The sequence below is a fragment of the Gopherus flavomarginatus genome, chromosome 17 (genome assembly GCF_025201925.1).
Source record: "Gopherus flavomarginatus isolate rGopFla2 chromosome 17, rGopFla2.mat.asm, whole genome shotgun sequence".
NCBI lineage: Eukaryota > Metazoa > Chordata > Testudines > Testudinidae > Gopherus > Gopherus flavomarginatus.
This window is the reverse complement of record NC_066633.1, coordinates 21,647,586-21,673,298: the sequence shown is the minus strand read 5'-3', so window position 1 is coordinate 21,673,298 and position 25,713 is coordinate 21,647,586. Positions and strand designations below refer to the sequence as shown.

Here is a 25,713-nt window from a genome sequence, read left to right as displayed (position 1 = left end):
CCAGGAAGTCATCCATCCCCATCAGAGAAGGGGAAACAGGCATACATGGGTCCAGGCAGCATTTTGACTCCTGCTTGGGCCCTATGGCTTTTGGGGACGCTGCCGCCGGAACGTGTTGTGTCTGGGAATTAACCCAGCCTGTCAGTCAAGCTCCCTTGCTTGCTGCTGTGATGATGTCCTTCCTAGGGGCAAGGCTTTGCAGGCAGTGCAGTGCAGTGCAGTGCTGTGCAGCGCAGTGCAGGCAGTAATGGCAGAATAGCACTTGCACTGGGAGCTCTCCGAGGCAGGGACAGCCTTTTCGCTCCATGTTTGTCCGGTGCCTACCACAATGGGGGTCTGTGCCCTTGACCAGGGCATGGTGCGATGACGATGATGATGGATGATGAACTGGCAGTGCCCATGAATGCCGGTCTGGGTTCTATAGGGAAATCACTTCCCTCTTCTGGGTCTGATGTTGGGTGAGTGGGTGGCGGATGAAGTTCTTTTCCGTATTAATGACAAGTAAATTCTGCCTTTCCCCAAACAGATTCTAGTCTCAATGTAGCTCCTTCCTGCTGTGATTTCAGCCAGGGAGAGTGAAGGGGGAGAGAAAACACACTGAGCACAAGTCCTCCGATTCACAGCCAAAGTCAAACCCACGCACTCAGGGAGGCCTCACACCACACTTCTGTACCCTGGATAGTCCTGTTTTAACCACATAGGCACTGCATGGCGCCCTGCCCATGCCCACTGGAAAACCCGAAGAACATTCTCTCTAGAGGCAGAGGTAGACGGCAGGGAATGGGTTTCTCTTCTTGTATTTTTTATCATTTGCAGAAAACCAGGTTCTTTCAGCCCTTGGAGTCCATCTGCTTGGGCTGATCACCACCCACACTGTCACCGGCATTTCCAGAACAGGGTTCTGTATCTTCAGTCCCTCTGTCTGCTCCCACTCAGCAAGTGCTCGTGTCACCTTGGGCTGGCTGTGAGTGATGCACATTGCTGGACTAGGGGAGACTTCTCAATCACAGCTAACCCTCTGCCTTTGTGCTCTGGACTGCATCCTGCTCTGGAATCCCAGCCCCACAGGGAGAGGAAAGGACAGAAAGAGGATGGGGAATTCTCTCTGTTGTTGCATGAGGTTTCATTCTGGCCATTCTGCCTCAGCCTGCTGGGTCTGAACCAGAGCAGGGGAGAGGAAGGCAGCTGGTGCATGAGGCGATCGCGAGAGACTCATCACTGTCACTTTCTTTTGTCTCTTTTCAGTGAGGATGACGCCGCCACAGTGTACAGATCGGCAGCCATGCTCAATATGACGGGCTCAGGATACGTGTGGCTGGTTGGGGAGAGAGAGATATCTGGCAATGCCCTGCGATACGCTCCTGACGGTACTTACCTCCACTTCTCAGTGCCAATGTTCATTGCATGTGCAGTGGGATCTTAGCCCATCACTAGGACTCCTGGGTTCAGGAGGAGTGCCCAGGGAGGAGACAGTGCTGTGAGCGCTGTCCTGGCTGTCACAGAGCATTCTGAGAAAACAACCAGCTCGCTGTTACTTCCTGTTGTTAACGAGGTTACCTCTGATGCACCCCAGAACAGCAATCCCAACGCCACCAAACACAAAAGAAGCAGCAGCAGCAGCAAAACGCCCAGGTGCATTGTCAGTCAAAACATGCACTAACCATGAGCCAGTTAGGATAGCAATAGTCTGAATAAAACATAGTAACAGTCCCAAGAGCAGATACGGAGCAGCAGGCTCTGAGTAGCTGCGCGCGCACGCACACACACACGTATGTGTCCTGTGCTTCTAGGCAGTTTATGCTAGCCTCAGTGGCTCACTGTGACCATCTCTCTCTAGGGTTAGGGTTACAGTCTACTGAGCCCTTTTCGTCATAGGCCTTCAAGGAGGTTGGTGAGAGAACTCCCACAGTCTCTATTGTCCCTGGGAGCTTAATTTCAGAACAGTTTAGCCTCCTGTCCTGACAGGGGCCTGACTTCCCCTCCCAAGAGATGTTCCTGTAGTGGTGAGTTGGGGGGAACCCTGGCCTGCCCTCTACTCCAGGTTCCAGCCCAGGGACCCTAATGGTAGCAGCTGTTGGCAGCCAACTTTTCACTGCCAGAGATGCTACATTTCCCTGGGCCACTTCCTCACAGATCTCCTGCTTCTCCTTTACCTTAGGGCTCCCTTACCAATGGTTTGGGGGTGTCTTCATTAACCAGCCCTTCAGCCGCACTTCCTCTTCTCTGGCTCTCCCCTGCCTGACTGGAGTAAGCCCTTTTTATAGTATCAGCAGGGCCTTAATTAGAGTCAGGTGGTCACATTAACTTAATGGCCTCACCTGACTCTTTGAACGTTAATTGGAGTCAGGTGTTCTCGTTAGTCTGGAGCAGCCCCTGCTCTGGTCACTCAGGAAACAGAAAACTGCTTATCAGATGCCCAGTATCTCTCCCTTCTACTACTCTGCTGTACCCAACTGGCCTGGGTCTATCACACTGGCCGGAAACACCAGGTGATCCCGGGGCCATAGGTGATACCTCTGATGCAGCACAAAAGGTGGATGCTGTTGCTGTGGCACAACTTCCACAACTGGCCACTTGACATCATATGCACAAAGAGCATTCTCTTCCCTATCTGTTCCCGTTCAGTAGGCAGTACATCTCAGTGGTTAACAATGAATTCTCACTGTGGTAAACTCACCACACTTTGTACCCTGAAGCTTCCAAGATCATGCCACAAGTATTGAAAATGCTTTCAGACCCTCCCCTAACATATATTCCTTGTCCAGGATAGAACACATGGAGTCTTACATAGATACTCTTGTTGAAACTCACATGTTTCCTAGACACATCAGTTAGCTTCGAGGATGGCAGAGGAGTGGGATGATCCTTTTTCATCAGCACAGACAACTTAGTTCTCATAGGTTGACTGAAGAGCCAATAGAACAGGGTTTCTCCAATACGTTCATGGATGTACTCCAAATATCATATAAAGCACAACTTAATGCAACAGGGAAGGAGGTATTTTGACATTCCTTCAGTATGTGAAGTATGTGCTTTCCCAGAGTCTCATGCAGTCTCTCCACTGTTCTATTCCTTGGGTATGGGACACAGCAGATTTATAATGTACCATACCAATACTCATCAGAAAGACCTCAAATTCTCTGGATACAAAAGGTGTCCAATTATCTGAAAGAAAGCACTCTGGTAGACCAAACGTAGCGAATGATGTGGTTAGGCAGGAAATGAGCTCCTCTGAGATGCCTTGTGAAATTATGAATGCAATGGGGCAAAGTAATAGTATATAACGGTCAACAGCGTGTAGCCATGCAGTGCAACTGAGGGGCCAGTAATATCCACTGCAATTGTCTGCCACGATCTGTCTACAACTAACAGTTTCAAAGGTGCCGGAGGAACAATAGTTCTATCCATGTCACTCAATGTCTGAGGGCAGCCCTGGCCACCGAGCATAACTCTGCAGAAGTTCCTTCATCTTTGATAATCCCCAAATGTCCTTCATGAGCCATATCCAGGATTGCTTGTCACAACACTGCAGGGATGATCACTCTCTGTATAAGATATATTGAGTAGCACATGTCTTCACTGGGAGCTCAGAATGACTGGGTCTGGCCAACCTCCTTTACAGCACATATCACCTTGCACAGTTCAGCATCTTGAAGATGGCATCAGCGGTCCTCCCTGAGTCTGTTGACATCTCTTTCAGTCAACAACATACAGTGTGTGCATACGAGGGTGTCAAACCAGCAGAATTTCTCGAAAGAGCATGGGCAAGAATATTACATCTCCCTTTGAGATGTACCAAATCCAAGTCATACTGCTGCAGCTGTATAACCCACCACTGCAGCCTCACATGCAGTAGATCAATTGCCTTATGACAGAGGCCTGGAATAGGCTAATGATCAGTTTCAAAGGTGAAATGTCTTCTCACTACGTAAACCTTGAAGCATATAATAGCAAAAACCATTGCCAAGAGCTAGAGCTCAGTCTGGGAATAGTTTGCATCTGTTGGGGTGAGAGTATGGGATGCCATCCCTCCTAGAGCAGAAGTATGCCCAGACGCTGATTGAATGCACCAGTTTGAACCACTTTGGGCTTCCATAGATTAAAATAAGCACGGGGTTGGATCCGACAGAGGGCTTAACACAGGGTTTTAAAATCCTGCTTTCCTTCTGCGATCCAAACCTACTGTCCCTGGCCCCGGGTTAAATCTCCCAGCGGCTTGGCAAGGGTACTGAAACGGGCAAAGCATGGCCACCTGTGCATTAAGCTAGGCCAAGGAACAAACCTCAGCCGCTGGGATCAGCAGGTAATGGTAACAGAGCAACAGCTTGCAGCCATTCAGTGTCACTTTCATACCACGGGCTGGCAGAGAATGCCCTAGAAACCCTGAGCGCCGTCATGCCCTAGGAACTTGACAGTATTTTTTGCAAAACTGCACTTGGCCTCGTTCAACTTTATGTCAGCTAGTTGCAGTTAGGTAGCACCTGGGCCAGAATAGCAGTATGCTCAGGAAGAGTTTTAGCAAAGATGAGACTGTCCTCCTAACAGCAACATGCACCCTGGAGCTGAGATACCACTCTCTGAAATTCTTCAGGAGCAGAGACTAAGCCAAAAGGGAATCGTTTTGCAAAAAATGATGTGGCTGTGAATGGGTGACAGGGGATGAATCACTTGGTGATTCCCTGTTCTGTTCATTCCCTCTGGGGCACCTGGTTCTGGCCACTGTTGGAAGACAGGATACTGGGCTAGAAGGACCATTGGTTCAACCCAGGATGACCATTCTTATAAAGCCACAGCTCGCAGAGGTTTCCAAAAGGCCTTCATAGTGTCCATAAAGCATCCAAAAAGCCTGTTTCTCTGTAAAAAAGAAAAGAGGAGATGGATTAGAAAAACAGTCCCAGGCAGGAGGAACTCGGGACTCAGGATAAAATCTTGAAAGTATGTTCTTTCTCAAAGGTCATGTGTGACGTTGCAAACATCCAAATAATTTTAGGGCCAGATCCCCATTTATGCCAGCCTCAGTTTCAGAGACCTCGTGGGGAAGAGCAGCCTTTTGCTAAGCCCCTCTCTTTCCCAAATGAGGATTGGCTAAAGCAACCTCATCTAGTGTCTGACTGCATCCTGAGAGCATGTTGCAATAGCAGCAGTGCAGTGCATTCAGCACTTTGCAGGAGGGGAGTCAGCTAAAACAACACTGTGAATGGCTTGCCAATTACAGAACCAGTTTCTCCTCTCTTGGTTTTCACACCTCAACTGCTAGAACAGGGCCTCATCCTCCCTGATTGAACTGACCTCGTTATCTCTAGCTTGCTTGCTAGCACACATATATATACCTGCCCCTGGATATTTCCATTACATGCATCTGAGGAAGTGGGTATTCGCCCACGAAAGCTCATGCTCCAAAACGTCTGTTAGTCTATAAGGTGCCACAGGATTCTTTGCTGCTTTAACACTGAGGATGGGGAAGCTAATTCACTGGGATTATAGTTGCTTTGTGTTGCAGTCAGTCTAACTGCAGCATTGAGTTCAAATTGTCGCTAACCAAGCTTATTTCTCTGACTGCTTCCGGGGAACAACAACAGCCTTAGTGGATATCATTCCCCCTTGCCCAGAGCAAACACCTACTCCAGTTCTGCCAGTAATGCCTCTTGGGTTTCAGTTTCAGTGCTGGATCTTCTGCATGCATTGTCTACTCCTGCTGCTGCCTGCCTGCTGTGTGCTCCCCATAACACAGAGCAAAGTAGCAAAGTGCCTTCCTACAGAAGGAAGCTGGCAATCAGGTAGCCCCAGCTTGAGCCTAACTCCTGCCGTCCTCAGCACCAAGGTTTGTAGGGAGCGGGTCCCCCACAGTCCAGAGTTCATTGGCCTCTTGGTGGAGCTCTGCTAGCTGAAGGCCAGGAGCAGGGGATCCATGGATCTTAGTCCAGCGCTGGCGAGAAGCACCTGCAGGGAGGTCATGTCTGCCTGGAGTTCTCTGACCGGTGCCATGCTCTCTGTTTGCTCCAGGGGTGATCGGTTTGCAGCTCATTAATGGGAAGAACGAGTCAGCTCACATCAGCGATGCTGTCGCAGTGGTAGCTCAGGCAGTGCATGACTTATTCGAGAAGGAGAATATCACAGACCCCCCAAGAGGCTGCGTTGGGAACACCAACATTTGGAAGACTGGCCCTCTTTTCAAGAGGTACCTGGGCACGTGGGTCCCCCCCCACATTTGGTTATTTATTACCAATTGTTACTTTGGATAGGAACTGGATTATCAGTTCCCCAAATTCCCCAAATGTTTGAAGAGGCAGTGTAACCTAGTAGTTGGAGCACATGACTAGGCATCAGCCTCCCTAGGTTCTCATGCTAATCCTGCTGGTGAATTAATCCGCTGAGGAGACAGGGAAGGGGATTTGAATTGATACTTAATTTTTAAATTTTTTTTTTTAAATCTTCATGATTTCGTCACTCAGGATGGAAAGTAAATCTGTGCAGAATAATTAAGAGCAACAGCGATCACTGCAGGAAACTGCAGGGAATGTGCACAACCACTGCTATTCCGATCAGCTATTTTCAGATGATCATTTTCCAAGAAATTCACTTTCCTTTTGGTGAATACAGAAAATCCATTTGCGAAGTCTAAGCACTGTCCTGTCAGTTTTGCACTATTAGGGAATGAAACAAATAGAAGCATAATCTTGTTCATGGTATAAAAAAAATGCCAGCAACTTTTTATTTAATTTTGTACTGGCCTACAGCACAATAGCATGTCAGCTTGAGACATCACATGGTACTAGACCCCACTGAGGAGTGGTGAATAGAATTGGGGGAAATGGTTTTCATTTAGAAAATGTAAGAGTTTTAGAAAATTGTGCACTGTGCATGCAAAGTAGCTTTGTTCATAAAATCTGTAGCTTTACGTTTTGGATGGTCATTTGATCTGGGAGGCTGTAGGCGTGCTCTTTGGTGCTGGGGCACTTGGGAGATCTGAGGCTGAGTTGCTCTGTGGGATGGGATCTGGGTGTCCTGGAGCTCAGTTGCTCTGCAGGATCTCATCTTGGTGAGACTCACTCCTGCTTGGAGGAAGAAGTGAATTTGTAGCCTCCCTCTCTTGATATTCATTCAGTGCCCAGTGTCCCATGCTAGCTCACATGGTCTGATTCGTTTCGATCTGTTGTGTCTGCTCCCCTGATCAGTTCATAGAGTAAAACCTGCTGAGCTCAGGGCTCCATAAGGTTTGAAAACTCAGCGGTAGCTCCTGGGCTCATTGCAAGCTTCGAGGGCCTCTCTAGTCTAGGGAAAACAGATCCACAACTTTTATCTCATTGGCTAAAGAAGAGTCCGATCCCCTAGCTACCACATCTCTTCCCCAGATAGCCAGGCTGCCCTCTTACTGAGCTCTCATCCGCCCTGCTCCCCTGTGTTCTGGGACGGGAGCAGATGAAGAAACTTGTACTGGGACCTAACCGGGGGTCTTCTTTGTAGAGTGTTGATGTCGTGCAAGTACACTGAGGGCGTGACCGGGAGAGTGGAGTTCAATGAAGACGGGGACCGGAAATTCGCCAATTACAGCATCATGAACCTGCAGAACCGGAAACTGGTCCAAATTGGGGTTTACAATGGCAGCCACGTACGTATGTTCCTCCACGGAGAGCCGCGGCTGGAGGTGCAGAGCCTGCACCAGGCAGCTGATGTCTCTCTCTCCTCTCGATGACACTCGCAGGTCCTTCCCAATGACCGGAAGATCATCTGGCCTGGGGGAGAGACAGAGAAACCTGCGGGCTATCAGATGTCAACCAAATTGAAGGTACCAGCAAATGTCTCAGCTGGGCGAGATGGAGCCACTGGTAGCTCAACTCACGTACAGGGCTGCCGGGGGCGGGGGAGGGGGCAAGTGGGGCAATTTGCCCCAGGCCCTGCAGGGGCCCCCATGAGAATACAGTATTCTATAGTATTGCAATTTTTTTATGGAAGGGTCCCCCAAAATTGCTTTGCCCCAGGCACCCTGAATCCTCTGGGATGCCCTGCTCATGTATCTCCTGGCCTTGGGGCAGGACTGGTCTCAGTTACACTAAAAAGCCTCTTTATGCTGAGCCAGCAGCGCCAAGGGGCTGTACCGTGGGAGTGCGTGAAGTTACACGAAAGCACGTCTATGCTCTGACAAACTCCACCCTGGCAGAGCAGCGCTCAGGGGCTTGTGAATGAGGGGCAGGCCCAGACTCATTCAGGGTTGTGGTGTTTGTTTGTAAATGGGGCCCTGGCCCGGTTCCTAGGTCAGAGCTAAAGGAGCTTTGTTGTAGCTTGAGCTGGTGTGACCTACTGGACAGAGCACTGGCCTGGGATGCAGGAGACCTGGGTGCTCTTTCTGGTTCTGTCACTGGCCTGTTGGTGACCCTGAATAAGTTACTTTGCCTCCTTCTATGCCTCAGTTTCCCATGTGTAAAACGGGGTAATGCTATTAGCCTCATTTGTAAAGTGCTTTGAAGTCCACGCAGGAGAAGTGCTGTGGGAGAGCTGGGTGGGGGGAGGATTACTATTATCATTATGCATTTGAAGGAGCCTTCCCTCTGTGATCTCTGACCCCTTCCCTCTGTGATCTCTGACCCCTTCCTGCCCTTACTTTCAGAGCCCTGCTCTCCTGGCTGAACCTTGCTTTAGGGAAGGTGATGCCTTTATTGGTGATGGGCACCGTGGGAGCTAGACTGAGTAGTCCAGACAGTTTGTGTTTTGCTGGGGCCTGGTGTGTGTCCCACACCCGCTTGGGGGAATGAGAAGGCCCCTGTCACAGGCTCAGTCTCTGAGGCAAACGGGCATTTCTGCTTCCTCCACAGATTGTGACAATTCACCAAGAGCCTTTTGTGTACGTGAAAGCAACACAAGCTGATGGAACATGTAAGGAAGAAATTACCATCAATGGAGACCCCGTGAAAAAGGTCTTTTGCACTGGACCCAATGAGACCATCCCAGGTAACTGTTCTTCCAGTGAGTGAACACGCAGCAGCAACTCACATCAAAAAAGTGAGGGAGCCCAATCCTGCTCTGTGCTCTGCACACCGTTAAAGGGAGCAGCCCACTAGAAAAATATCTGAGCACCTGGGCCGGCCAGAGAACACCCCAGTCAGCTCCTCTCTATTGCCATGTGGGTGCTAGGAATCTCAGACGCCCCAGCACTGAGAGATGCAGCCCCCATGCAGGTCTCTCTTCTCTTCTCTCTGACTCTCCTCGTGCCTTTCTCTCCCTTACTCACTGTCTCCTTCCTTTGTTCCCTTTCTTTTTGTCTCTTCCCCCATCCCATAGTAAAATCTCCCCTGGCAGTAAATTCCAATGGGGGAAGTTACTTTGCCTTCCTAAATTCCTTGAGATGAAGACTGTGTTCTCCTTCATTTCCTACCCTGAATTGTTGAGCAGTGTTTCTGTGGGCTGTTAAACATCCACTGCATTCCACCGCAGTGGTGAATGCATTTCAGTGGCATTGGCAGGTCTCCTGTATAGCCAATAGGGTATTAACCTTGCTAATTCACTGCACACATAAATCGCAATTAAAACATATCTGGGTGTTTCTCATTTCTGAGTACAGGGTTGCAGTGAGGTCTCATTGCTGTGACTTCTTCATGCTGGCAAAATACATGGCAGAATGTTTACTGGAGCACTTGGAACTATTCCCACACTATTCCCCATGGCACTGGGCGGATGCTTTCTCTTTGCTGTTAGCAAACTTGTTCGTTAGCTCACTAATTCGCACCCAGTCCTTCGCATGGGCTCACTAGGTTCTGCTGGCTTAGGCACTGAGGTGCTGGATTCTCTGCAATCTTTGTGGTGCTGCATAACAGTCCCTCATCCCTGCTCCCCTCTGCAGGCCGCCCCACTGTGGCGCTGTGCTGCTATGGCTTCTGCATCGACCTGCTGATCAGACTTGCAGGGGTGATGAATTTCACCTACGAAGTTCACCTGGTTGCTGATGGTAAATTTGGCACACAGGAGCGGGTGAGTTTGGACCTGTCCCTTTGCCCTGTGTTGACGCAGGAGAAATGTATATGAGCAGCTGTCGGCAGCAGCTGGGGTTCCTGTGAGGAGCCTGAGGCAAAGCCCCCCTTCCGCTCTGCCCCGGGTGGGAGAGGTTGAATGGGCTGATGCTGCCTGTGGAGGTCAGCAGCAGAGCGGGGCTGACCCTCGCTGCCGGCTCTTGCAGGTCAATAACAGCAATAAGAAGGAGTGGAACGGGATGATGGGGGAGCTCCTGAGCGGCCAGGCAGACATGATCGTGGCGCCCCTCACCATCAACAACGAGCGTGCGCAGTACATCGAATTCTCCAAGCCCTTCAAGTACCAGGGGCTCACCATCCTGGTGAAGAAGGTAAGGGCCGGTGCAGCTAGTGCCAGAAGACATGCCCCTCGGAGACAGGCCAAGATGGACTGTGGGTTCCCTCCCGGCACCCAGGCAGCCCCAGCCAATGAGTGACTCTGGACAAAACCTCCACCTCAGTCCCACTTCTCTTCCTGCCCATCTGTCCCTGCCCGAGGCTGCTTCCTCCCCATCCAAGGCCCCACGGCCTGTGTCCCAGGATCCTCCCCTGCTCCTGAGTCCATCCCATATTACTGGGCAGGCTGCAATCATTGTACACCAACCCTGCATTTTATACTGGCTCCTTGGCCCCGTGGCTCCAGCTCCACAGGGCAGTGAGACCCCCTCCTGGAGCCTTGCCCTCAGTGCTGTTGGTTGGTCAGCGGCGGTGACTCCAGGGGGTGGGACTGACTCTCCTCTGCTGTCCCTCTCCCAGTTTTAAGCACTACCCGGAGACCTTCCCCACTGGCAGTTTTCATTACAGTCACTCTGGGCCCCATCGTTAGAACCCGTCCCCTCCCGGCACTCTCTGCTCCCTGTATTTGCTGGAGTGTGAGGTGCATGCTTTGGCTGTCTCGCTGTGCTTTACCGGTGAGTTATTAGCACCAGGGGACAGCGCCCTGGGCACTGGGTGGGGTCACTTACTGCTAAGCAATGAATGAATATAAGGGTTGGCAATACTAGCATTGCCACCGGCCTGTTCAGCCTCCTTCCTTCCCTAGGGTTGCCAACTTTCTAATTGCACAAAACCGAACGCCCTTCCCTGAGGCCCCGCCCCAGCTCACTACGTTCCCCGTCCCTCACCCTCACTCATTTTCACTGGCCTGGGACAGGGGGTTGGAGTATGGGAATGGGGTGAGGGCTCTAACTGGGAGTGCGGGCTCCGGGGTGGGGCCAGAAATTAGGGGTTCAGGGTAAGGGAGGGGGATCGGGGCTAGGGGTTTGGCTGAAGGATTTGGAGTGCAGGAGGGGGCTGCAGATTGAGGCAGGGGGTTGGGGTGTGGGAGGGGGTGAGGGCTCTGCTCTGGGGGTGCAGGCTCTGGGGTGGGGCCAGGGATGAGGGGTTTGGGGTTCAGGAGAGGGCTCCAGGCTGGGGGGTGGGGCTGAGGGATTTGGAGTGTGGGAGGGGACTGCAGGCTGAGGCAGAGGGTTGGGGTGCAGGAGGGGTGAGGGCTCTGGGGTGGAGGTGCAGGCTCTGGGGTGGGATCAGGGATGAGGCGCTTGGGGTGCAGGAGTGGGCACTGGGTTTGGGGGGGCTCAGGGCTGGGCTGGGGTTGTAGCCAGGGTTACCTTGGGTGGTTCCCAGTCAGTGACGCAGCAGGGCTAAGGCAGGCTCCCTGCTTGTCCTGGGGCACCGCGCTGCACCCCAGAAGCAGACAGCAGGTCCGTCTCCTGGGTGGGGGGTCAGGAGTCTCCACACTTTGCTCTCACCTGCAGGCACTGCCCCTCAGCTCCCATTGGCCCATTCCCTGCTCTCCTGTGATGGCACCAGGGCAAAGCAAAGTTTCTAACCACTTTGCACAAACACGACCTTTGAATCCTCTCTTTTAAGAAGGAAACGAAACCCTCGCAGGCTGGAGAATGAACATGGCCCCTGGACTCTCTTTACTGAGTGGAGGCTAAACCTCCCTTGGAGGCTGAATGAAAGTAAAGCATCTCTGGAGCCTCCCCTTTAAAGCAGGGACTACAAGCCCTCACCTGCAGGAACAGGTCAAACCTTGGGACCATCCAAAGCAGAGGACGGGGAGGGAGGCAGGGCTGGATGCAGGGGGCTGGCAGAGGGATTTGGTTTCCCAAATGACTCTTTTCAGTCAGGTGCCAGTGCTCCTTTTCTCTCCTCCCTCTGTGCTAGGAAATCCCCCGCAGCACCCTCGATTCATTCATGCAGCCTTTCCAGAGCACACTGTGGCTGCTGGTGGGACTCTCAGTGCATGTGGTGGCTGTGATGTTATATCTCTTAGACCGGTTCAGGTAACTGACCTTTGGGTGAGGGTGAGGGTGAGGGTGGGAGTGCAGTGGCGGGGGGGGAGGGAAGCACTTAGGACAGGGTGGAGAGGGGACAGGGAGGAGACTCGTGTGAGAGCTCTAGCTGGGTTACTGACACACACTCTACACGGGCTCCCTCGAGGCCTGTTGGCGAGTGCTAGCTCCGCTACCGCTGCAGCGTCAGCTCTGGGGAACGTCTTACCAAGGCTCTGTGGACTGCACTGGCTCCTGAGTGGCTCTGAGTGCCATGGATCCAGTGTGAATGGCTCCTGGACACATGGGAGCATGACTTGGCCTAGTGACAGTCTAGAGGCCCAGCTACTAGCCCCTAGAGTTAAACCCAGGGGTTCAGGCCAGAGCAGATTCGGTGGACTCTGGAATTTGCTTCCCTCGTTTCCCCAAGAGGCTACGTGTCCAGCCCTTCATGCAGCGTGATGCCCACCTCTCCAGGCAGCCCCATACCTGTGGGCACCAAGATCTCATACAACTGATGTGGGAGCCGAGTCCATTCATACCTTGCAAGTGGGCAATGGGCTGTGAGCCAGTTATGATTTTTAGAATTTTCTCTTTATGGGCCCAGAGGCTGGAGACGTAGCAGCATGAATGGCTAAATCAGATCAGTGCAGACATGCATGTGATGGGAGCCCCACTGCTCTGGGGGAAGCTCTAGAGAGCAGGGGGTGGCTGCAGAAATGGGACAGGTCCATGCTGAGCAGATGCCCCCGGCAGTGGGACACCAATGGACAGGAGTGGGAAGAACTACCTTTGCAGGGAAGGCCGGGGAAGCAGGAGGTGGCTGTGTGACGTTGCAGGAGGAGGTTGTGGTCCGTGGGGCTCAGTCATGTGGGGCTGGAGATGCCAAAGGCAGCTTCAGGGTGTGGCCCCGATGTGGGAGCGTAGGGAATGGGACGTGCCGGGCAGCACTGGGGGTGCCTGGAGCGGTGTGCGCCAGCAAAGTGGTTGGCCCTGTTTTTCAGCCCCTTTGGCCGGTTCAAAGTTAACAGTGAGGAAGAGGAGGAAGATGCACTGACCCTCTCCTCGGCCATGTGGTTCTCTTGGGGAGTGCTGCTGAACTCTGGGATCGGAGAAGGTAAGATCTCCTTGAGCTCAATACGAGTTAATTCAGGGAACCTCAATGGGCTGCTGTATATGGGAGATGATGATCCCTTCTCGCTTTAAATACTGCAAAGTGAGAAGGCATTAGCACACATCCAGGCCCTCGGAGTAGCAGACCCAGTTGCTTCATCTCAGATCTGAGGAAGACACCAGTCCAATATGCTGGGGCAGCTTCATATCCATCTTCCCCTCTTTCGGAGGGGCAGCACCAAGTCCTCCCTGGGTGTGTCCTCCTCTCTGCTCCTGGCCCCACTGCTGAGCCCCCCTCAGGTAGGGGCCCCCTGCTAGGTCCAGGCTGGGAGCTCTGTGACCTCCTTGAGTTAAGCCGTATCAATGGGCAGCCTGTAGCTGAGCTGATGAACTGTTCTGACCAGCAGCAGCTCTCACGAGCTCTTGGAGTCCCTCCGTAGGGCTCCCAGAGGGACAGGAGGAGGCAGACAGCTCCCAGACCAGCCAGGTCCCTGCTCACATGCTGCTGTCTGCTGCAATACACTGGTCCTGGGGGCTCGATACTCACCTGTGGGGAGCACTGGGGCTTTCAAAGGAGCTCTCTTGAGCTCAGACCTTTCCCAAGCAGGGCTAGTGCTCCCTGCATGCTGGCCAGCTGAGGAGAGAGGGAGCCAGGGAGGTGAGAGGTCCTGAGCAGCCCAGCCTGTGACGTGCACAGGAGAGTCGTGTATGTCCCAGGGGACGAGCTGTCCGGGAGGGCAGCCTGGCCGCGCTGCATCGTTCCCTACAATGAAACATGCAGGAGAAGGGCAGGGGAAGCTCTCACATGGGAGGCTGATAATCCCGTAAAGGCTCAGGGCTCCCATGTGCAGCGTGCACAGGGTCTCTCCATCTCACTGTCTGGCAGGAGCCCAGCAAGCAGGTCACCCAGTAGAGTGAGAGGTGTTACCTGCTTCAGTGGAAGCTCAGGTGGGATTAGATCGACCCAATGTCCTGGCCAAATGACAGCTTTGGTTATGACGGATAATCTGTCAATGGCTATTAGCCAAGATGGTCAGGGATACAACCCCATGCTCTGGGTGGCCCTAAATCTCTGAGTGCCAGAAGCTGGGAATGGATGACATGGGATGATTGCCTGTGCTGTTCACTCCCTCTGGAGCAGCTAGCATTGGCCACTGTCAGAAGACAGGACTGGGCTAGGTGGACCTTTGGTCTGATCCAGTCTGGCCATTCTTATGTTCTTACCGTCATTGAATTCTGGCCTAACATGCCCGCTTCTAGTACAAAAACATGCCGGGGATCGTCAGTGACTGTGGATGGTGAGGACATGGCACTGCTGACTCAGAAGGATGAGTGTCCCTGCTGAAGACACATCACCTCTGCCTACAGCACCCACTGTTCCTTGGTGCCTCTCACTCAAGTACTGGCCTGCCCCCAGCCATGACTTCTCTCTGCTGTGTAAGCGGCTCCTGGGGAAGGACCTGCTGTCACACCAAGACAAACGGTTTCTCTTCCACGCGGGCTGGGACATGGTCCCACCATGTAACTGCCCATCAATTCTCCACTCTAGCAAGAGCTGAGCTGTCTGTTTGGAGGCACTGCCGACCAAGGACAATATTTGCAGGGCGGAGCTATTTGCCTCCTTGGCAGAGGGGAAGTGTGGGGATTCTGTACTGGGAAGCAACACAACAAACTGGGCCTGTGTCCTCCCTTTGCACCAGTGCCCTGACAGTCACAAAATGGGGCCTGGAGTCAGCCATGGGACTCCCATAATTCCCTGTGGCTGAGAGCCTCAGGAGACAGGTTGGACAGTGGTAGTTCAGACAAGACGAGGGGGATTGTTTTCCACCCCTGGGTATCAGATCCATGGTGCCCTGCGGGGTACCTGTCTGCCCTGAGTGGTCTCTCCTTGCTGACACACATGGAGCTGCATCTTTGCTCCTAACTCTTTCTCCTTTTCCCCCTCAGGTGCTCCCCGGAGTTTCTCTGCTCGTATCCTTGGCATGGTGTGGGCTGGCTTTGCTATGATCATTGTGGCTTCCTACACTGCCAACCTGGCTGCCTTCCTGGTGTTAGACAGACCTGAAGAGAGAATCACAGGCATTAACGACCCTAGGGTAATTAGCGTGCGTCTTTCTGAGGGGGCTTGTGTGTGTCGTGTGTCACTGAGGCAGGGTAAATGCGGAAACATATGATGATCTAATGTGCATCTGCTGTCCGGGAAGTGGGTCCTGTAGCTCGACCTCTGACGCCAATAATCCTTGGAGCCCCAAACACAAGTGTTAGGGGGCTTATTCCTTCACTCTCACCCTTCCCTGGTCCTTCTCACATGAACAGAGAGCAACAATACCTCAAGTCCAAAGGCGCAAACAATTCGATGTTTATTGGGGTGAACTTCCAGCAAGCATGATTCCAGTTTCCTTCCTCAGTGTCCCCCTTCCCGGTTCTGACACCACAGAGCCTTGCCTGTGTCCCTGTTCCTGTTCCCACTTTCCCCTTTAGCAAGACATGATTTTAATTCCCCCATCCCCAGTCCCTGTTCTCATTCCCCCCCACCCACTTCCTGATTGACTTCAGACTATGTAGCAAAACCTGAGTTTTGCTTAGTTATTCCTTAACCAATCATTGTACTGAAATTTAACTAACCAATCCTAACATATTGTAACATGGTTATTTAACCAATTATATTCCACCACCTTCATTGGTTTACACCCAACAAAATTAATTATACAGCAGACAGACAATTACAGAACCAGACAGAGACCATGCAAATAAAAATACAAAACAATACAGAAGTGAGGATTTCACAACTACATCTATACAGACATATGGGTTCTCCAGCTGTGTCTATTGATAAGTGAGTTCTTGCCAGACAGGATGCGATCAAACTAAGTTTCCTTTTACATCTTCTAGGCTCTTCCCTTTCTCTGGAGGTGATAGGAATATCAGGACAGGATTGTATTCCTAATAGTGCAATAGCACCTTATTTCAATGTGACTAGTTTGGAATGTGAGGATGTGACCATACACTTTCCAGCTTATGGCTGCCTAACTACATCTTAGCTGAAGACCTTAGCCTGTCACAGTAAGAGAAGGCCATTATAGAGACAGACAGTGATTTTTGATTCTTTCTTTTATACCTCTATAACTAGCTAAGTGATAAGAATACACCTAAATTCTTAAAGTATAGGCCTTTGCAGACAGGCCTGAATATCTATATCCTAACAACAAGTACTCAGGGTTCTACGCTGATGTGTAGCAGCCAAGGCAATGCTCCCCTTGTGTCCCTCCCCAGACCCAGCCATGTTCCCTAGACACTGCTAGGAAGAGGCTGCTGGCTCCCCTCACCTGACCCATGGGACCTGCCCCTGCCCATCTGCTCTTCCTGCTGTTTTCTGTTGTGTGAGAAGGGGCAGGAGCCAATACCCAGGAGATGTGAGGTGTGAGGCCTGCAGGCTAGGGCAGGAGGAGTGAGAGGGAACTCCTGGGAGCAACTGTTTTACAAGCAGGCACAACTCCCTCCCCAGCACTGCGAAAACAGGGGGGATAAGAATCAGTGATGTGGGAGGGGTTCCAAAGCTGTGAAGGGCCCATCAAGCCCCTCAAAGCTGTCAGCTCGTGTTCAGCCAAAGGCAGGAGAATAGAGCCCATCATCGGTTCTCCCCCAGTTCTCTCAAGTACTGATGCAGGTGCTTACACGGCGTGGTGACCGGGAACGGCTGACCGACCCAGCGAATCAGGAATCCTGGCCAGAACCAGCACAAATCAAGGCGCTGTCATTGTCAGTGCTTAGGGAATTTGAGCTAATAGGCGACGATTCATATGTACTCACGCACTATACAAACCCAGCTGCGCCCTGTTTCCTGCTCTGGAGAGCTGACGGCTGAAATCAGACAAGCCAGGCACGTAACAGGCAGTGCCCACCGTGAGAGTTTGGGGACCACTGCTGAGGAGGGCCAGGATTTTCAAAGGGAGTCAGGTGCCCGGCCCTAGTGCACCAGAGAAGGGAGCAGTTCGGACAGGCGAGTGTGGGCTGGCAGCTGGATGTGCAGTGGTGAGGCGGGAGGGAGTGGAGGGAGGGAATGACCCTCACCCCCCAGTGCACTGGGACTGCTGGCTTCAGCCGCTCCCCTGCCAGCCCTCACAGCCGGCTCTGCCTTGCCTTGCAGCTGCGGAACCCCTCCGATAAATTCATCTACGCCACTGTGAAGCAGAGCTCAGTGGACATTTACTTCCGGCGGCAGGTGGAGCTGAGCACCATGTACCGGCACATGGAGAAGCACAACTATGAGAGCGCTGCCGAAGCCATCCAGGCCGTCAGGGACAGGTGAGCGAGGGGCTGAGCCCTGCCTGGCTGCTGGGGGCCGTGCAGGGAACGCGCCGCCCCCCCAGGCTCACTGACTGTGTGGGGCTGCGGCTCTCATTGTTGGTCAGGGCGTAGGGCCTGGTGCAGCCTGTCAGTGCTGCAGCCCACGTGGGGATCTTCCTAGGAGACAATGTCCTGGATGGCTGTGGGCTGGGACCCGGCAACCTGGCACTAAGGGACGGCATCTGAGGTGCTGTTCTGTGCCCAGGCAGGGATGGGGGCGGGGCAGATATCGGCACAAGGCTTCACTGGGGCTGGCTGGGATTAAATCTACTAATGCTGAGGGGAATCAGGGCGGGGTGGGGCTGGTCCCTGTGCCAGAGGGCTACCAGTTATGAGCAAAGCAGGGCCATTCAGCTGTCCACAGGACTGTGCTGGTGCTATAGGGGGCAGGTGTATGGGGGGTATAATGCCAGGATGTGCTAGTGCTATAGGGGGCAGGGGTATGGGGGGGTATAATGCCGGGATGTGCTAGTGCTATAGGGGGCAGGGGTATGGGGGGCGGTATAATGCCGGGATGTGCTAGTGCTATAGGGGGCAGGGGTATGGGAGGTATAATGCCGGGATGTGCTAGTGCTAAAGGGGGCAGGGGTATGGGAGGTATAATGCCAGGATGTGCTAGTGCTATAGGGGGCAGGGGTATGGGGGGTATAATGCCGGGATGTGCTAGTGCTGTAGAGGGCAGGGGTATGGGAGGGTATAATGCCGGGATGTGCTAGTGCTATAGGGGGCAGGGGTATGGGGGGTATAATGCGGGGATGTGCTAGTGCTATAGGGGGCAGGGGTATGGGGGGTATAATGCCGGGATGTGCTAGTGCTATAGGGGGCAGGGGTATGGGGGGGGATGATACCTGGGGCAAGCACAGAAAGGCCTAAAGCTTCTCTATGTGGTGCTCTGGGGGGGGTGGGGTCGTGGGATACAAACTGGAAGGGGCCTCTCCCTACTACCCAGACAGCAGGGCTGGGACCTGCCTTTCCCCTGTGGACCATGAGATGGCGTCTCTACAAGGGGCTGAGTAATGTCACGGGCTGTGTAAACCCCATTTCACATCCATGGTGCAGTGTAGTACGGCTCTGAAATTGCTTCTGCCCTTCAAAGCGGGGCTGCTGCGCAGATTAGAATGGGTGCTGCTGCTTTCCTTTAAGAGACTATATTGACCTTGCCTGATGGTTAAAAACTGTATTAAGATGATGTTAAAAAAAGTGAACGGTACAGAGTTTAAGCCCAGAAATTTCTGGTTATCAGGGAATAACATACAGATTATCGAGGGTGCAACGTTTGGTTTAAGATCGGGTGGCATAAGGAATACATAAGCAATACATAATTATTATAGCTGACAACAGTTACCACCTGCAGACCAGTAATTTAAGGCAAGCCAGTCAATGCTGCCACAGTGACTTGGCTTCTCCTTTCTCCGTGCTGCTTTAGCAAACTCCACGCCTTCATCTGGGACTCAGCAGTGCTGGAGTTTGAAGCCTCCCAGAAGTGTGACCTGGTGACAACGGGGGAGCTTTTCTTCCGCTCTGGCTTTGGGATTGGGATGCGCAAAGACAGCCCCTGGAAGCAGAACGTCTCCCTGGCCATCCTCAAGTCTGTACACACTCTCCAGGAGCACTCCGAGCTCTCCGAACATTGCATGTGCTAGGACTTGATCAGCTGTGTGTGTGCTGGGGCTAGAGTAGGACTCAGGATACCTCTGCTGAGCTGTTGCTCTGCACCTACCTAATGATCCCCGACCAGCAGGACTGCAGACCTAGCCCAAGCGGTGCTAGAGATCCCAGCTATGGAATCAGAGGCACTTTGAGCCTGATTCCACATGATAAGCCACATCTGTTCCCTGGGCAACTTGGAGGTTAAAGTTCCCATCCGGCTAAGACTGGGTTTCCAGGGTCTCAGTTCCAAGGGGACGTTTATCATCATACTTGGGGAGGAAAGTGCTAAGATTTTTTTCCTGAATGCTAAGATTATTTTTAAAGAAAACACAAGAGTTCTCAGAATTACTCCTTCATAAGGTGGGGAGGGATTGGCTCCTTTTTTCTAGCTCTTGGACAATGGAAGGCTTTGGGGCACTCTGCCTCCATGTCCATCGTCTCTCAGACCCACATGGGCCCTGTATATAACTAGGAAGGTTTTTTTCCTAGTTGCCAGCACCGTGAACTCCCTGTAGGCTCTGAGAGCCCAGCTAGGCTCTGTCTCCCATATGCAGCAGCACCAGTACCCATAACCCATCTGTTAGAAGTGTTGATAAGGAGCAGTGCAGATGTGTGCCTATAATATCCCTCCATCAGCTCAGGGTTAGTGGTTTGAAATATGAGCCAGATATCACCCAGCTCGACTCTCACATCCTGGATGAGTTTGTGGCTGCAGTAGTTAGAAAGCCCAGGAATGTAGGCATGGTCCATGTACATCAGACCTGAGGTCCATCTAGCCCGGCGTCCTGTCTCTGACAGTTGCCAGTGCCAGATGCATCAGAGGAAGATGCAAGAAACGGTGCAGTAGGCAGATGCAGATAACCTGCCCTCAGGGAAGTGTTCCTCCTAGTCCCCAGTAGTTAGAGGCTGGCTTTTGCTCTGAAGCAGGTGAGTTCATAGCCCTGCAAGAGGCATTGTTTATTCTTTGAATATTTACTCCTATCATTCTGGTTATACTTGTTGGCCATAGAAATGTCCAGTCCCTTGTTCGGTCTTGCTAAACACTCAGTATTAACGATATCCTGTTGCAATCAGCTCCGCAGGCTAATTGTGCATTGAGCAAAAAGGCCATCCTTGCATATGGGGTAAAAGGTCAAGTATTGCCATGGATCAAACACTGGCTAAGAAACAGGAAAACAAGGGTAGGAATCAATAGTTTGCATTCGTTAGTAGAAGGTTAACAGCAGGGAGCCACACAGATTCTGGTTTAGGCCCAGAGTGGTTTAATACATTTATCAATGGGTGTGGGAAAGGGAGCGAGCAAGGAGGTGACAACTGACAGATGAGACAAAATTATTTAGGTTAGTCAAGACCAGAGAAGATGATGAGGACTTCAGAGGGACCAGCCGAGGGCGGGGGATGGGCAGCATGATGGCAGGTGAAACTCTGTGTTGACAAATGCAAAGTAATGCATCTTGGAGAGAATAATTAGAACCATTCGTAGAGGGCTCTAAATTAACTGGATCAACTCAGGATAGGGAGTGGGCGTCAGCATGAACAGCTCAATGGAGACCTTTGCTCAGTGGGCAGCCGTGGTCGAGAAAGCCAACAAGCTGTTAGGATACCTAGGGAATGAGAGGGAGAAAAATACAGACAATCCTGCCTGGCTTTCATCTAAATCAGTGGTGCAGCCTCATGGCTACCCTGCGTGCTGTGCTGGGCACCCCATCTCCAAACTGATACTGTAGAATTAGAGGGAATTCAGCGACAGGCAGAGAGAATGACGAGCTCCCATCTGAAGAGAAACTGGGATGGCACTTGGCTTGGGATGTGAAGGGAGAGGGGACTTGCCCCAGAGCACTCAGCAGGCATCAGTTGGGAACTGAGCTCCCATCCCTTCAACGCTAGCCAGTGTGCCAGTCTTTGGACCACACTCGCTGCCCTCACCTAGGCTCTCTTCAGCCCCATCCCCTCGCGCACCCTCCTCAGGCCCTTCTGCCTGTTGGAAGGTGGGTCCCATCTGGTGGGGGTGTCCCTCCTGTCCACCTCACTGTCCATCCAGCACAGCGCTGGCTGCCTCAATGGAAGGAGCAGGAAACTCAGTGCTGAGATGGGCCAACTCCACAATGACCGCATACACTGGCCCTTTCTGCTCCTCCAGCTCAGCAACTCTGGCCTTGGGATGCTGCCCTGGAGCACTGAGCACCATGAGCTGCTGGTTCTGGGTGCAGACGCATGACACATGGCCCCAGGGGAAGTATTCACACACCCCTGCACTCTTCAGCACACTGTCAAACCTCCTGCTGGTCTCCAGTCCCCTATCTCCATAGTTACACGGGATTGGCTCTGACTGGGGACCAGGCGATGTTAGGGAGCTGAAGATACAGGGTTTCCTGGATTTAAATTATTATAATCTCCTAGCGGTTAGTTGACCCACTCTGTCCAGACTCCCCTGGTTCCCCCTCAGCTGCCACTTGCTGCCCAGCCTGGGCCTCTCTGTGCTTGGGAAATGGAGCTTGTCTCTCATGCACTGAGCCCATTGGTTCTGGGATACGAGAGCCGATGGACATGGAGCCTGTTTCTGAGCTGCACTTTGAGGGGTTTGCTTTACTTATGCATTACCTGACAGGTGGATTTAATCTCCCAGCAGCCCCTGAACTCTGCCTTTGGAGACACATCTTCCAGGATTGCGTAATGATGGGCCGTGGCACTAATTGTGCCCCAGACACTTCACAAATGCACATTTGCATACCCAGTAATAGCCACACACACTACACGTGCACAGGTTCACTATAGGCAGGACTATGTGTGCACATAAATAGCATACACATGCACGCTGTGCAATGCACACACAGTGCTCTGCCTGGAGCCATCATGTGCTCCTCTGCCCATTTACACACACATCACTCTCCTTCTAGCACAGCCTGCCAAGAGCAAACGCAGAGCAGCTCCTTCTAGCCTCTAGCATAAGGGGCAGCGAAGCTGAAGTGCAGAGAGTGGGGGTGATGTGGGAAGGTATGAATGAGACGGGCTGGTGTTTCTGAGTTCCCCTGCTCCCATAGTGTCAGTGTGAGCTCCCACTTAGCCGGGCGGTGGTCTCCAGTGAACGCTCTGTATTGTCTCCTTGTGCTTTCAGATCCCATGAAAACGGCTTCATGGAGGACTTGGACAAGACTTGGGTGAGGTATCAGGAGTGTGATTCCCGTAGCAATGCCCCAGCAACACTCACCTTTGAAAATATGGCAGGTTTGTTCTGCAAACCTCTTTCTTCCCGTTGGCTCACTAACCTGCTTTCCTTCACTGTAGCCCTCCAAGCTCTCCTGAGGTCTAAACTGCATTTCTGGGGCTGCACGTCCCTGTGGTCTGGGAGTTTGCTATGTTGAGCAGTGTCCTGTTCCCACTGGGGGATCAGAAATGGCTCTGAAGGCCCCTGCACCTCCAGTCTTCTCCTTTGAGGCCCCATTAGCATGCCTGTGATTTTAAATGTCACCCTCTCTGAGAACGACTCACCTCCCACTCCTCCAGCCAAGCCACAGTGAAATCATAGCCAGTCCCCAAGGCAGAGCCCAGCATCCCAGCCAGAGCCTCAAGGGAACCGGGGCAGGAGAAAACAAGCCGAGCATCGTCAGCCAAGAACGTAAGGAAGGCAGCATGCCTAGTGGCTAGAGCAGGGCCCCAGACTCACTGTGTGACTTTGGACAAGTTGCTTCACCTCAGTTTCTCCCTCTGGAAAATGGGGAGAATGATACCTACCGGGGGTGGGTGGCCGTAATTGGTAAGGAAGAATTTCTTCAAGTAGTTTTGCCATGTTTCCTGTTTGCAAATTGTCTGCAAACAGATGGCAGTTTTCGCGGACATCCTCACCCTACAGGGAGTCACCCAGGAAGTCCCAACAGTAATGCTGCATCAATGGCTCCTTCCCCAGTGCTTTTTGGGGGAGTTTGGGGTCCAAGCTGTGCTGCCTGTATGCATCACTGGTCAGTGTTCCCAGAGCAAGTGTGAGGACTGCCCAGAGAGGGACCAGTCTCTTCCATCTCCTTCCTCCCTTCTCCTGCCCCCACTTGAGACTCAGTATGATCCACACCTCTACTGTCCCGTCTCTCTACACTTGATTTCCCCTACTCCCGGCCCATAGTTTTGGCCACCAAAGTGGTCACCACAGGCAAGGGACACCATATGCAACCTCACTACACACACTCACACCAGCGAGTGGACACAGAGTCACCTGGTATGTGTCTGTCCCTGACTGCCTAAATCAGGCTCCCGGTGTATCCCTGTGAACTCTCTGGGGTGGCTGATGTCTCTGTCAGTTGTTTGTACAGCCCTTGTCCCCGATTGCAGCCTCTGGGTGCTACAAGGATACAACCAATAATAATAATCCAAACTCAGAATTAGCTTTTCATTAATACTCTGCAGTGTTCCCTTCAAATTCCCTCTTTCCATGAACATCCCTCCTGGTAAAGTCCCTGCGAGGATATTCCCAGGAAGTGAGTGGAAAAAGTGTGTCAACATAGCTGAAGCAACTACAGTAAAAAATGCAAACGAATCCTCATGGAAAGGCTCTGCAGTCTTCACCTTCTGCTGTGCTCCACCCTTGGGCATGTCTGGGGGCTGAATCCCTGGCTGCAGGAAGCTACTGCCGTGCAAAGGGTTATTGTAATTCTACAAGGGAAATGAAGTATTGTGATGCTGTTTCCATTGTCCTCTGTGTAACTTTCCTGCTTATTTCAGGTGTATTTATGCTGGTGGCTGGAGGTATTGTTGCCGGGATATTTTTAATATTCATAGAAATAGCTTACAAAAGGCATAAAGATGCGCGGAGGAAGCAGATGCAGCTGGCGTTTGCGGCCGTTAATGTGTGGCGGAAAAACCTGCAGGTAGGACAAACCGTTTTTAGAGCAAATCTCCAACAGGTGCGTTTTCCATTACTTCACCAAATCAGTGACTACAGAGCTATGGGATAGCCCAGGGGCCCCACCGTCCCTTCCCCTGGGTCCCTACTAACTATGGGGGGTGACTGTGCTGCTAGAGACCAAGGCCTGGATTCCCTGCCTTCTCAATGGGAATTCCCCTTGGCACTAACACACTGTCTGATGCAATCTCTCCCAGGAGGTGAGTGGTGCACAAATCTAACCAGGACACCTGGCAAAAATCGCTTCATTCTCAACTGTGCTCCCAGGGGTGGTCTGGCACATTGCTCGGCTGGAGACTACGTGCAAGAGCCGGGTCTCATTCTATTTGAGCAATCAGTGCCAGCACAGCTCCTTTAAAACGCCATTGCATTGATGGACCAGTATCTGCCTGTGCTTGACAGCAGATGATCACAGCATTAAGCTGCTGTCGATGAGCGCCCTGTTCTGCTGCTGTCTGTGTGGGGAAAGGCTTGCGTGACCATTAATGAAACACAGCCAAAGCAACCCCCTGTGTAAGTGCAGTTGCAACCTTCATAACTGGGACCGATTCCAAAAAGAGGTGGTGTGTGCTCTTGTCAATTGGATTCCACAGATTTGGAGACATGGGCATCCCTTGATGCCCACGATTCATGCTGGGGGCTAATAATGCCAGTTCCTGTTAGCACACAGATTCCGCAGGGCTCATTCCAAAGGGCCATTGCTTGCTATGGATTCTCTTGTCTACAAAGGGATTGTTTCTCCTTGCCCCTCAAGTGAGGCAGGATCTGGAGGGAATCTGGTGTGCCTGACACCTTATCATAGCAACATAACTGAGCCCAGTCCAGCTGACCTGGCAATACTTTCTCTCTTTCCCAGCTGCTATGGGATTAACCCTTGCTATGTCCCTGGCCCCAGTTTAGGACATCTGGAGTTTCTCTCTGAACTGCCTGGGCTGTTTCTCGTGTTTGGGGAAGCAAACCAGCATTCAAAGAGGAAAAGACCCTTTATCTGACTAAAGGAAACCACTGTCCAAGTAAAAGGTGAATGAAAGAGGGAGAAACAGTGATTGGGAACCTTCAAAGCAGTGTTGCTATAAACAAGTGAAATGAAATGGCCATGTGATAGCAGCATTGACTATGACATGGGAGAGGGCTGCTCAGGTGTAAATGACCTCCCTGAAAGCAGCAAAGGGGAAAGACTGAGGACTGGCTGCTCTTTACTTTATTAGACTAACTGAGAGCTCTTTGGGCTCAGTTCACTAATACAGTATTGCACAAGCCATTTCTGGTTTTCTTTGCTTCCAAAAAGCAGCAGCACTGAAATAGTTAAGTCTGCTGAGACAGAGCACTAGAGTCACACTGCCATTTTTCACTTGCCAACCTTCTAGAAAATACTGCACTGGGTCACTGGGCAGAATCTGTGGGACTGTGAGCTACGCATGTCACCCTGTGG

The 25,713-nt window shown here is 52.0% G+C and overlaps 1 protein-coding gene across 14 annotated transcripts in view; it reads left to right on the top strand.

The window, feature by feature from the left end:
- GRIN1 (glutamate ionotropic receptor NMDA type subunit 1) overlaps positions 1-25,713 on the top strand; it is an 83,560-nt gene that overhangs the window by 48,482 nt on the left and 9,365 nt on the right. For all 14 annotated transcript variants that reach the window (XR_007769982.1, XR_007769980.1, XR_007769981.1 and 11 more), the window contains 14 exons: positions 1,246-1,367; positions 6,004-6,178; positions 7,465-7,609; positions 7,703-7,786; positions 8,811-8,946; positions 9,836-9,963; positions 10,169-10,333; positions 12,174-12,292; positions 13,285-13,397; positions 15,341-15,489; positions 17,541-17,698; positions 19,167-19,328; positions 22,506-22,615; positions 24,101-24,246. Coding sequence is in view for 8 of the 14 variants with exons in the window: in XM_050926321.1 (XP_050782278.1) it covers positions 1,246-1,367; positions 6,004-6,178; positions 7,465-7,609; positions 7,703-7,786; positions 8,811-8,946; positions 9,836-9,963; positions 10,169-10,333; positions 12,174-12,292; positions 13,285-13,397; positions 15,341-15,489; positions 17,541-17,698; positions 19,167-19,328; positions 22,506-22,615; positions 24,101-24,246 (1,912 nt within the window). In the remaining 6 variants the exon portion in view is untranslated. The remainder of the gene's footprint in view (positions 1-1,245; positions 1,368-6,003; positions 6,179-7,464; positions 7,610-7,702; positions 7,787-8,810; positions 8,947-9,835; positions 9,964-10,168; positions 10,334-12,173; positions 12,293-13,284; positions 13,398-15,340; positions 15,490-17,540; positions 17,699-19,166; positions 19,329-22,505; positions 22,616-24,100; positions 24,247-25,713) is intronic.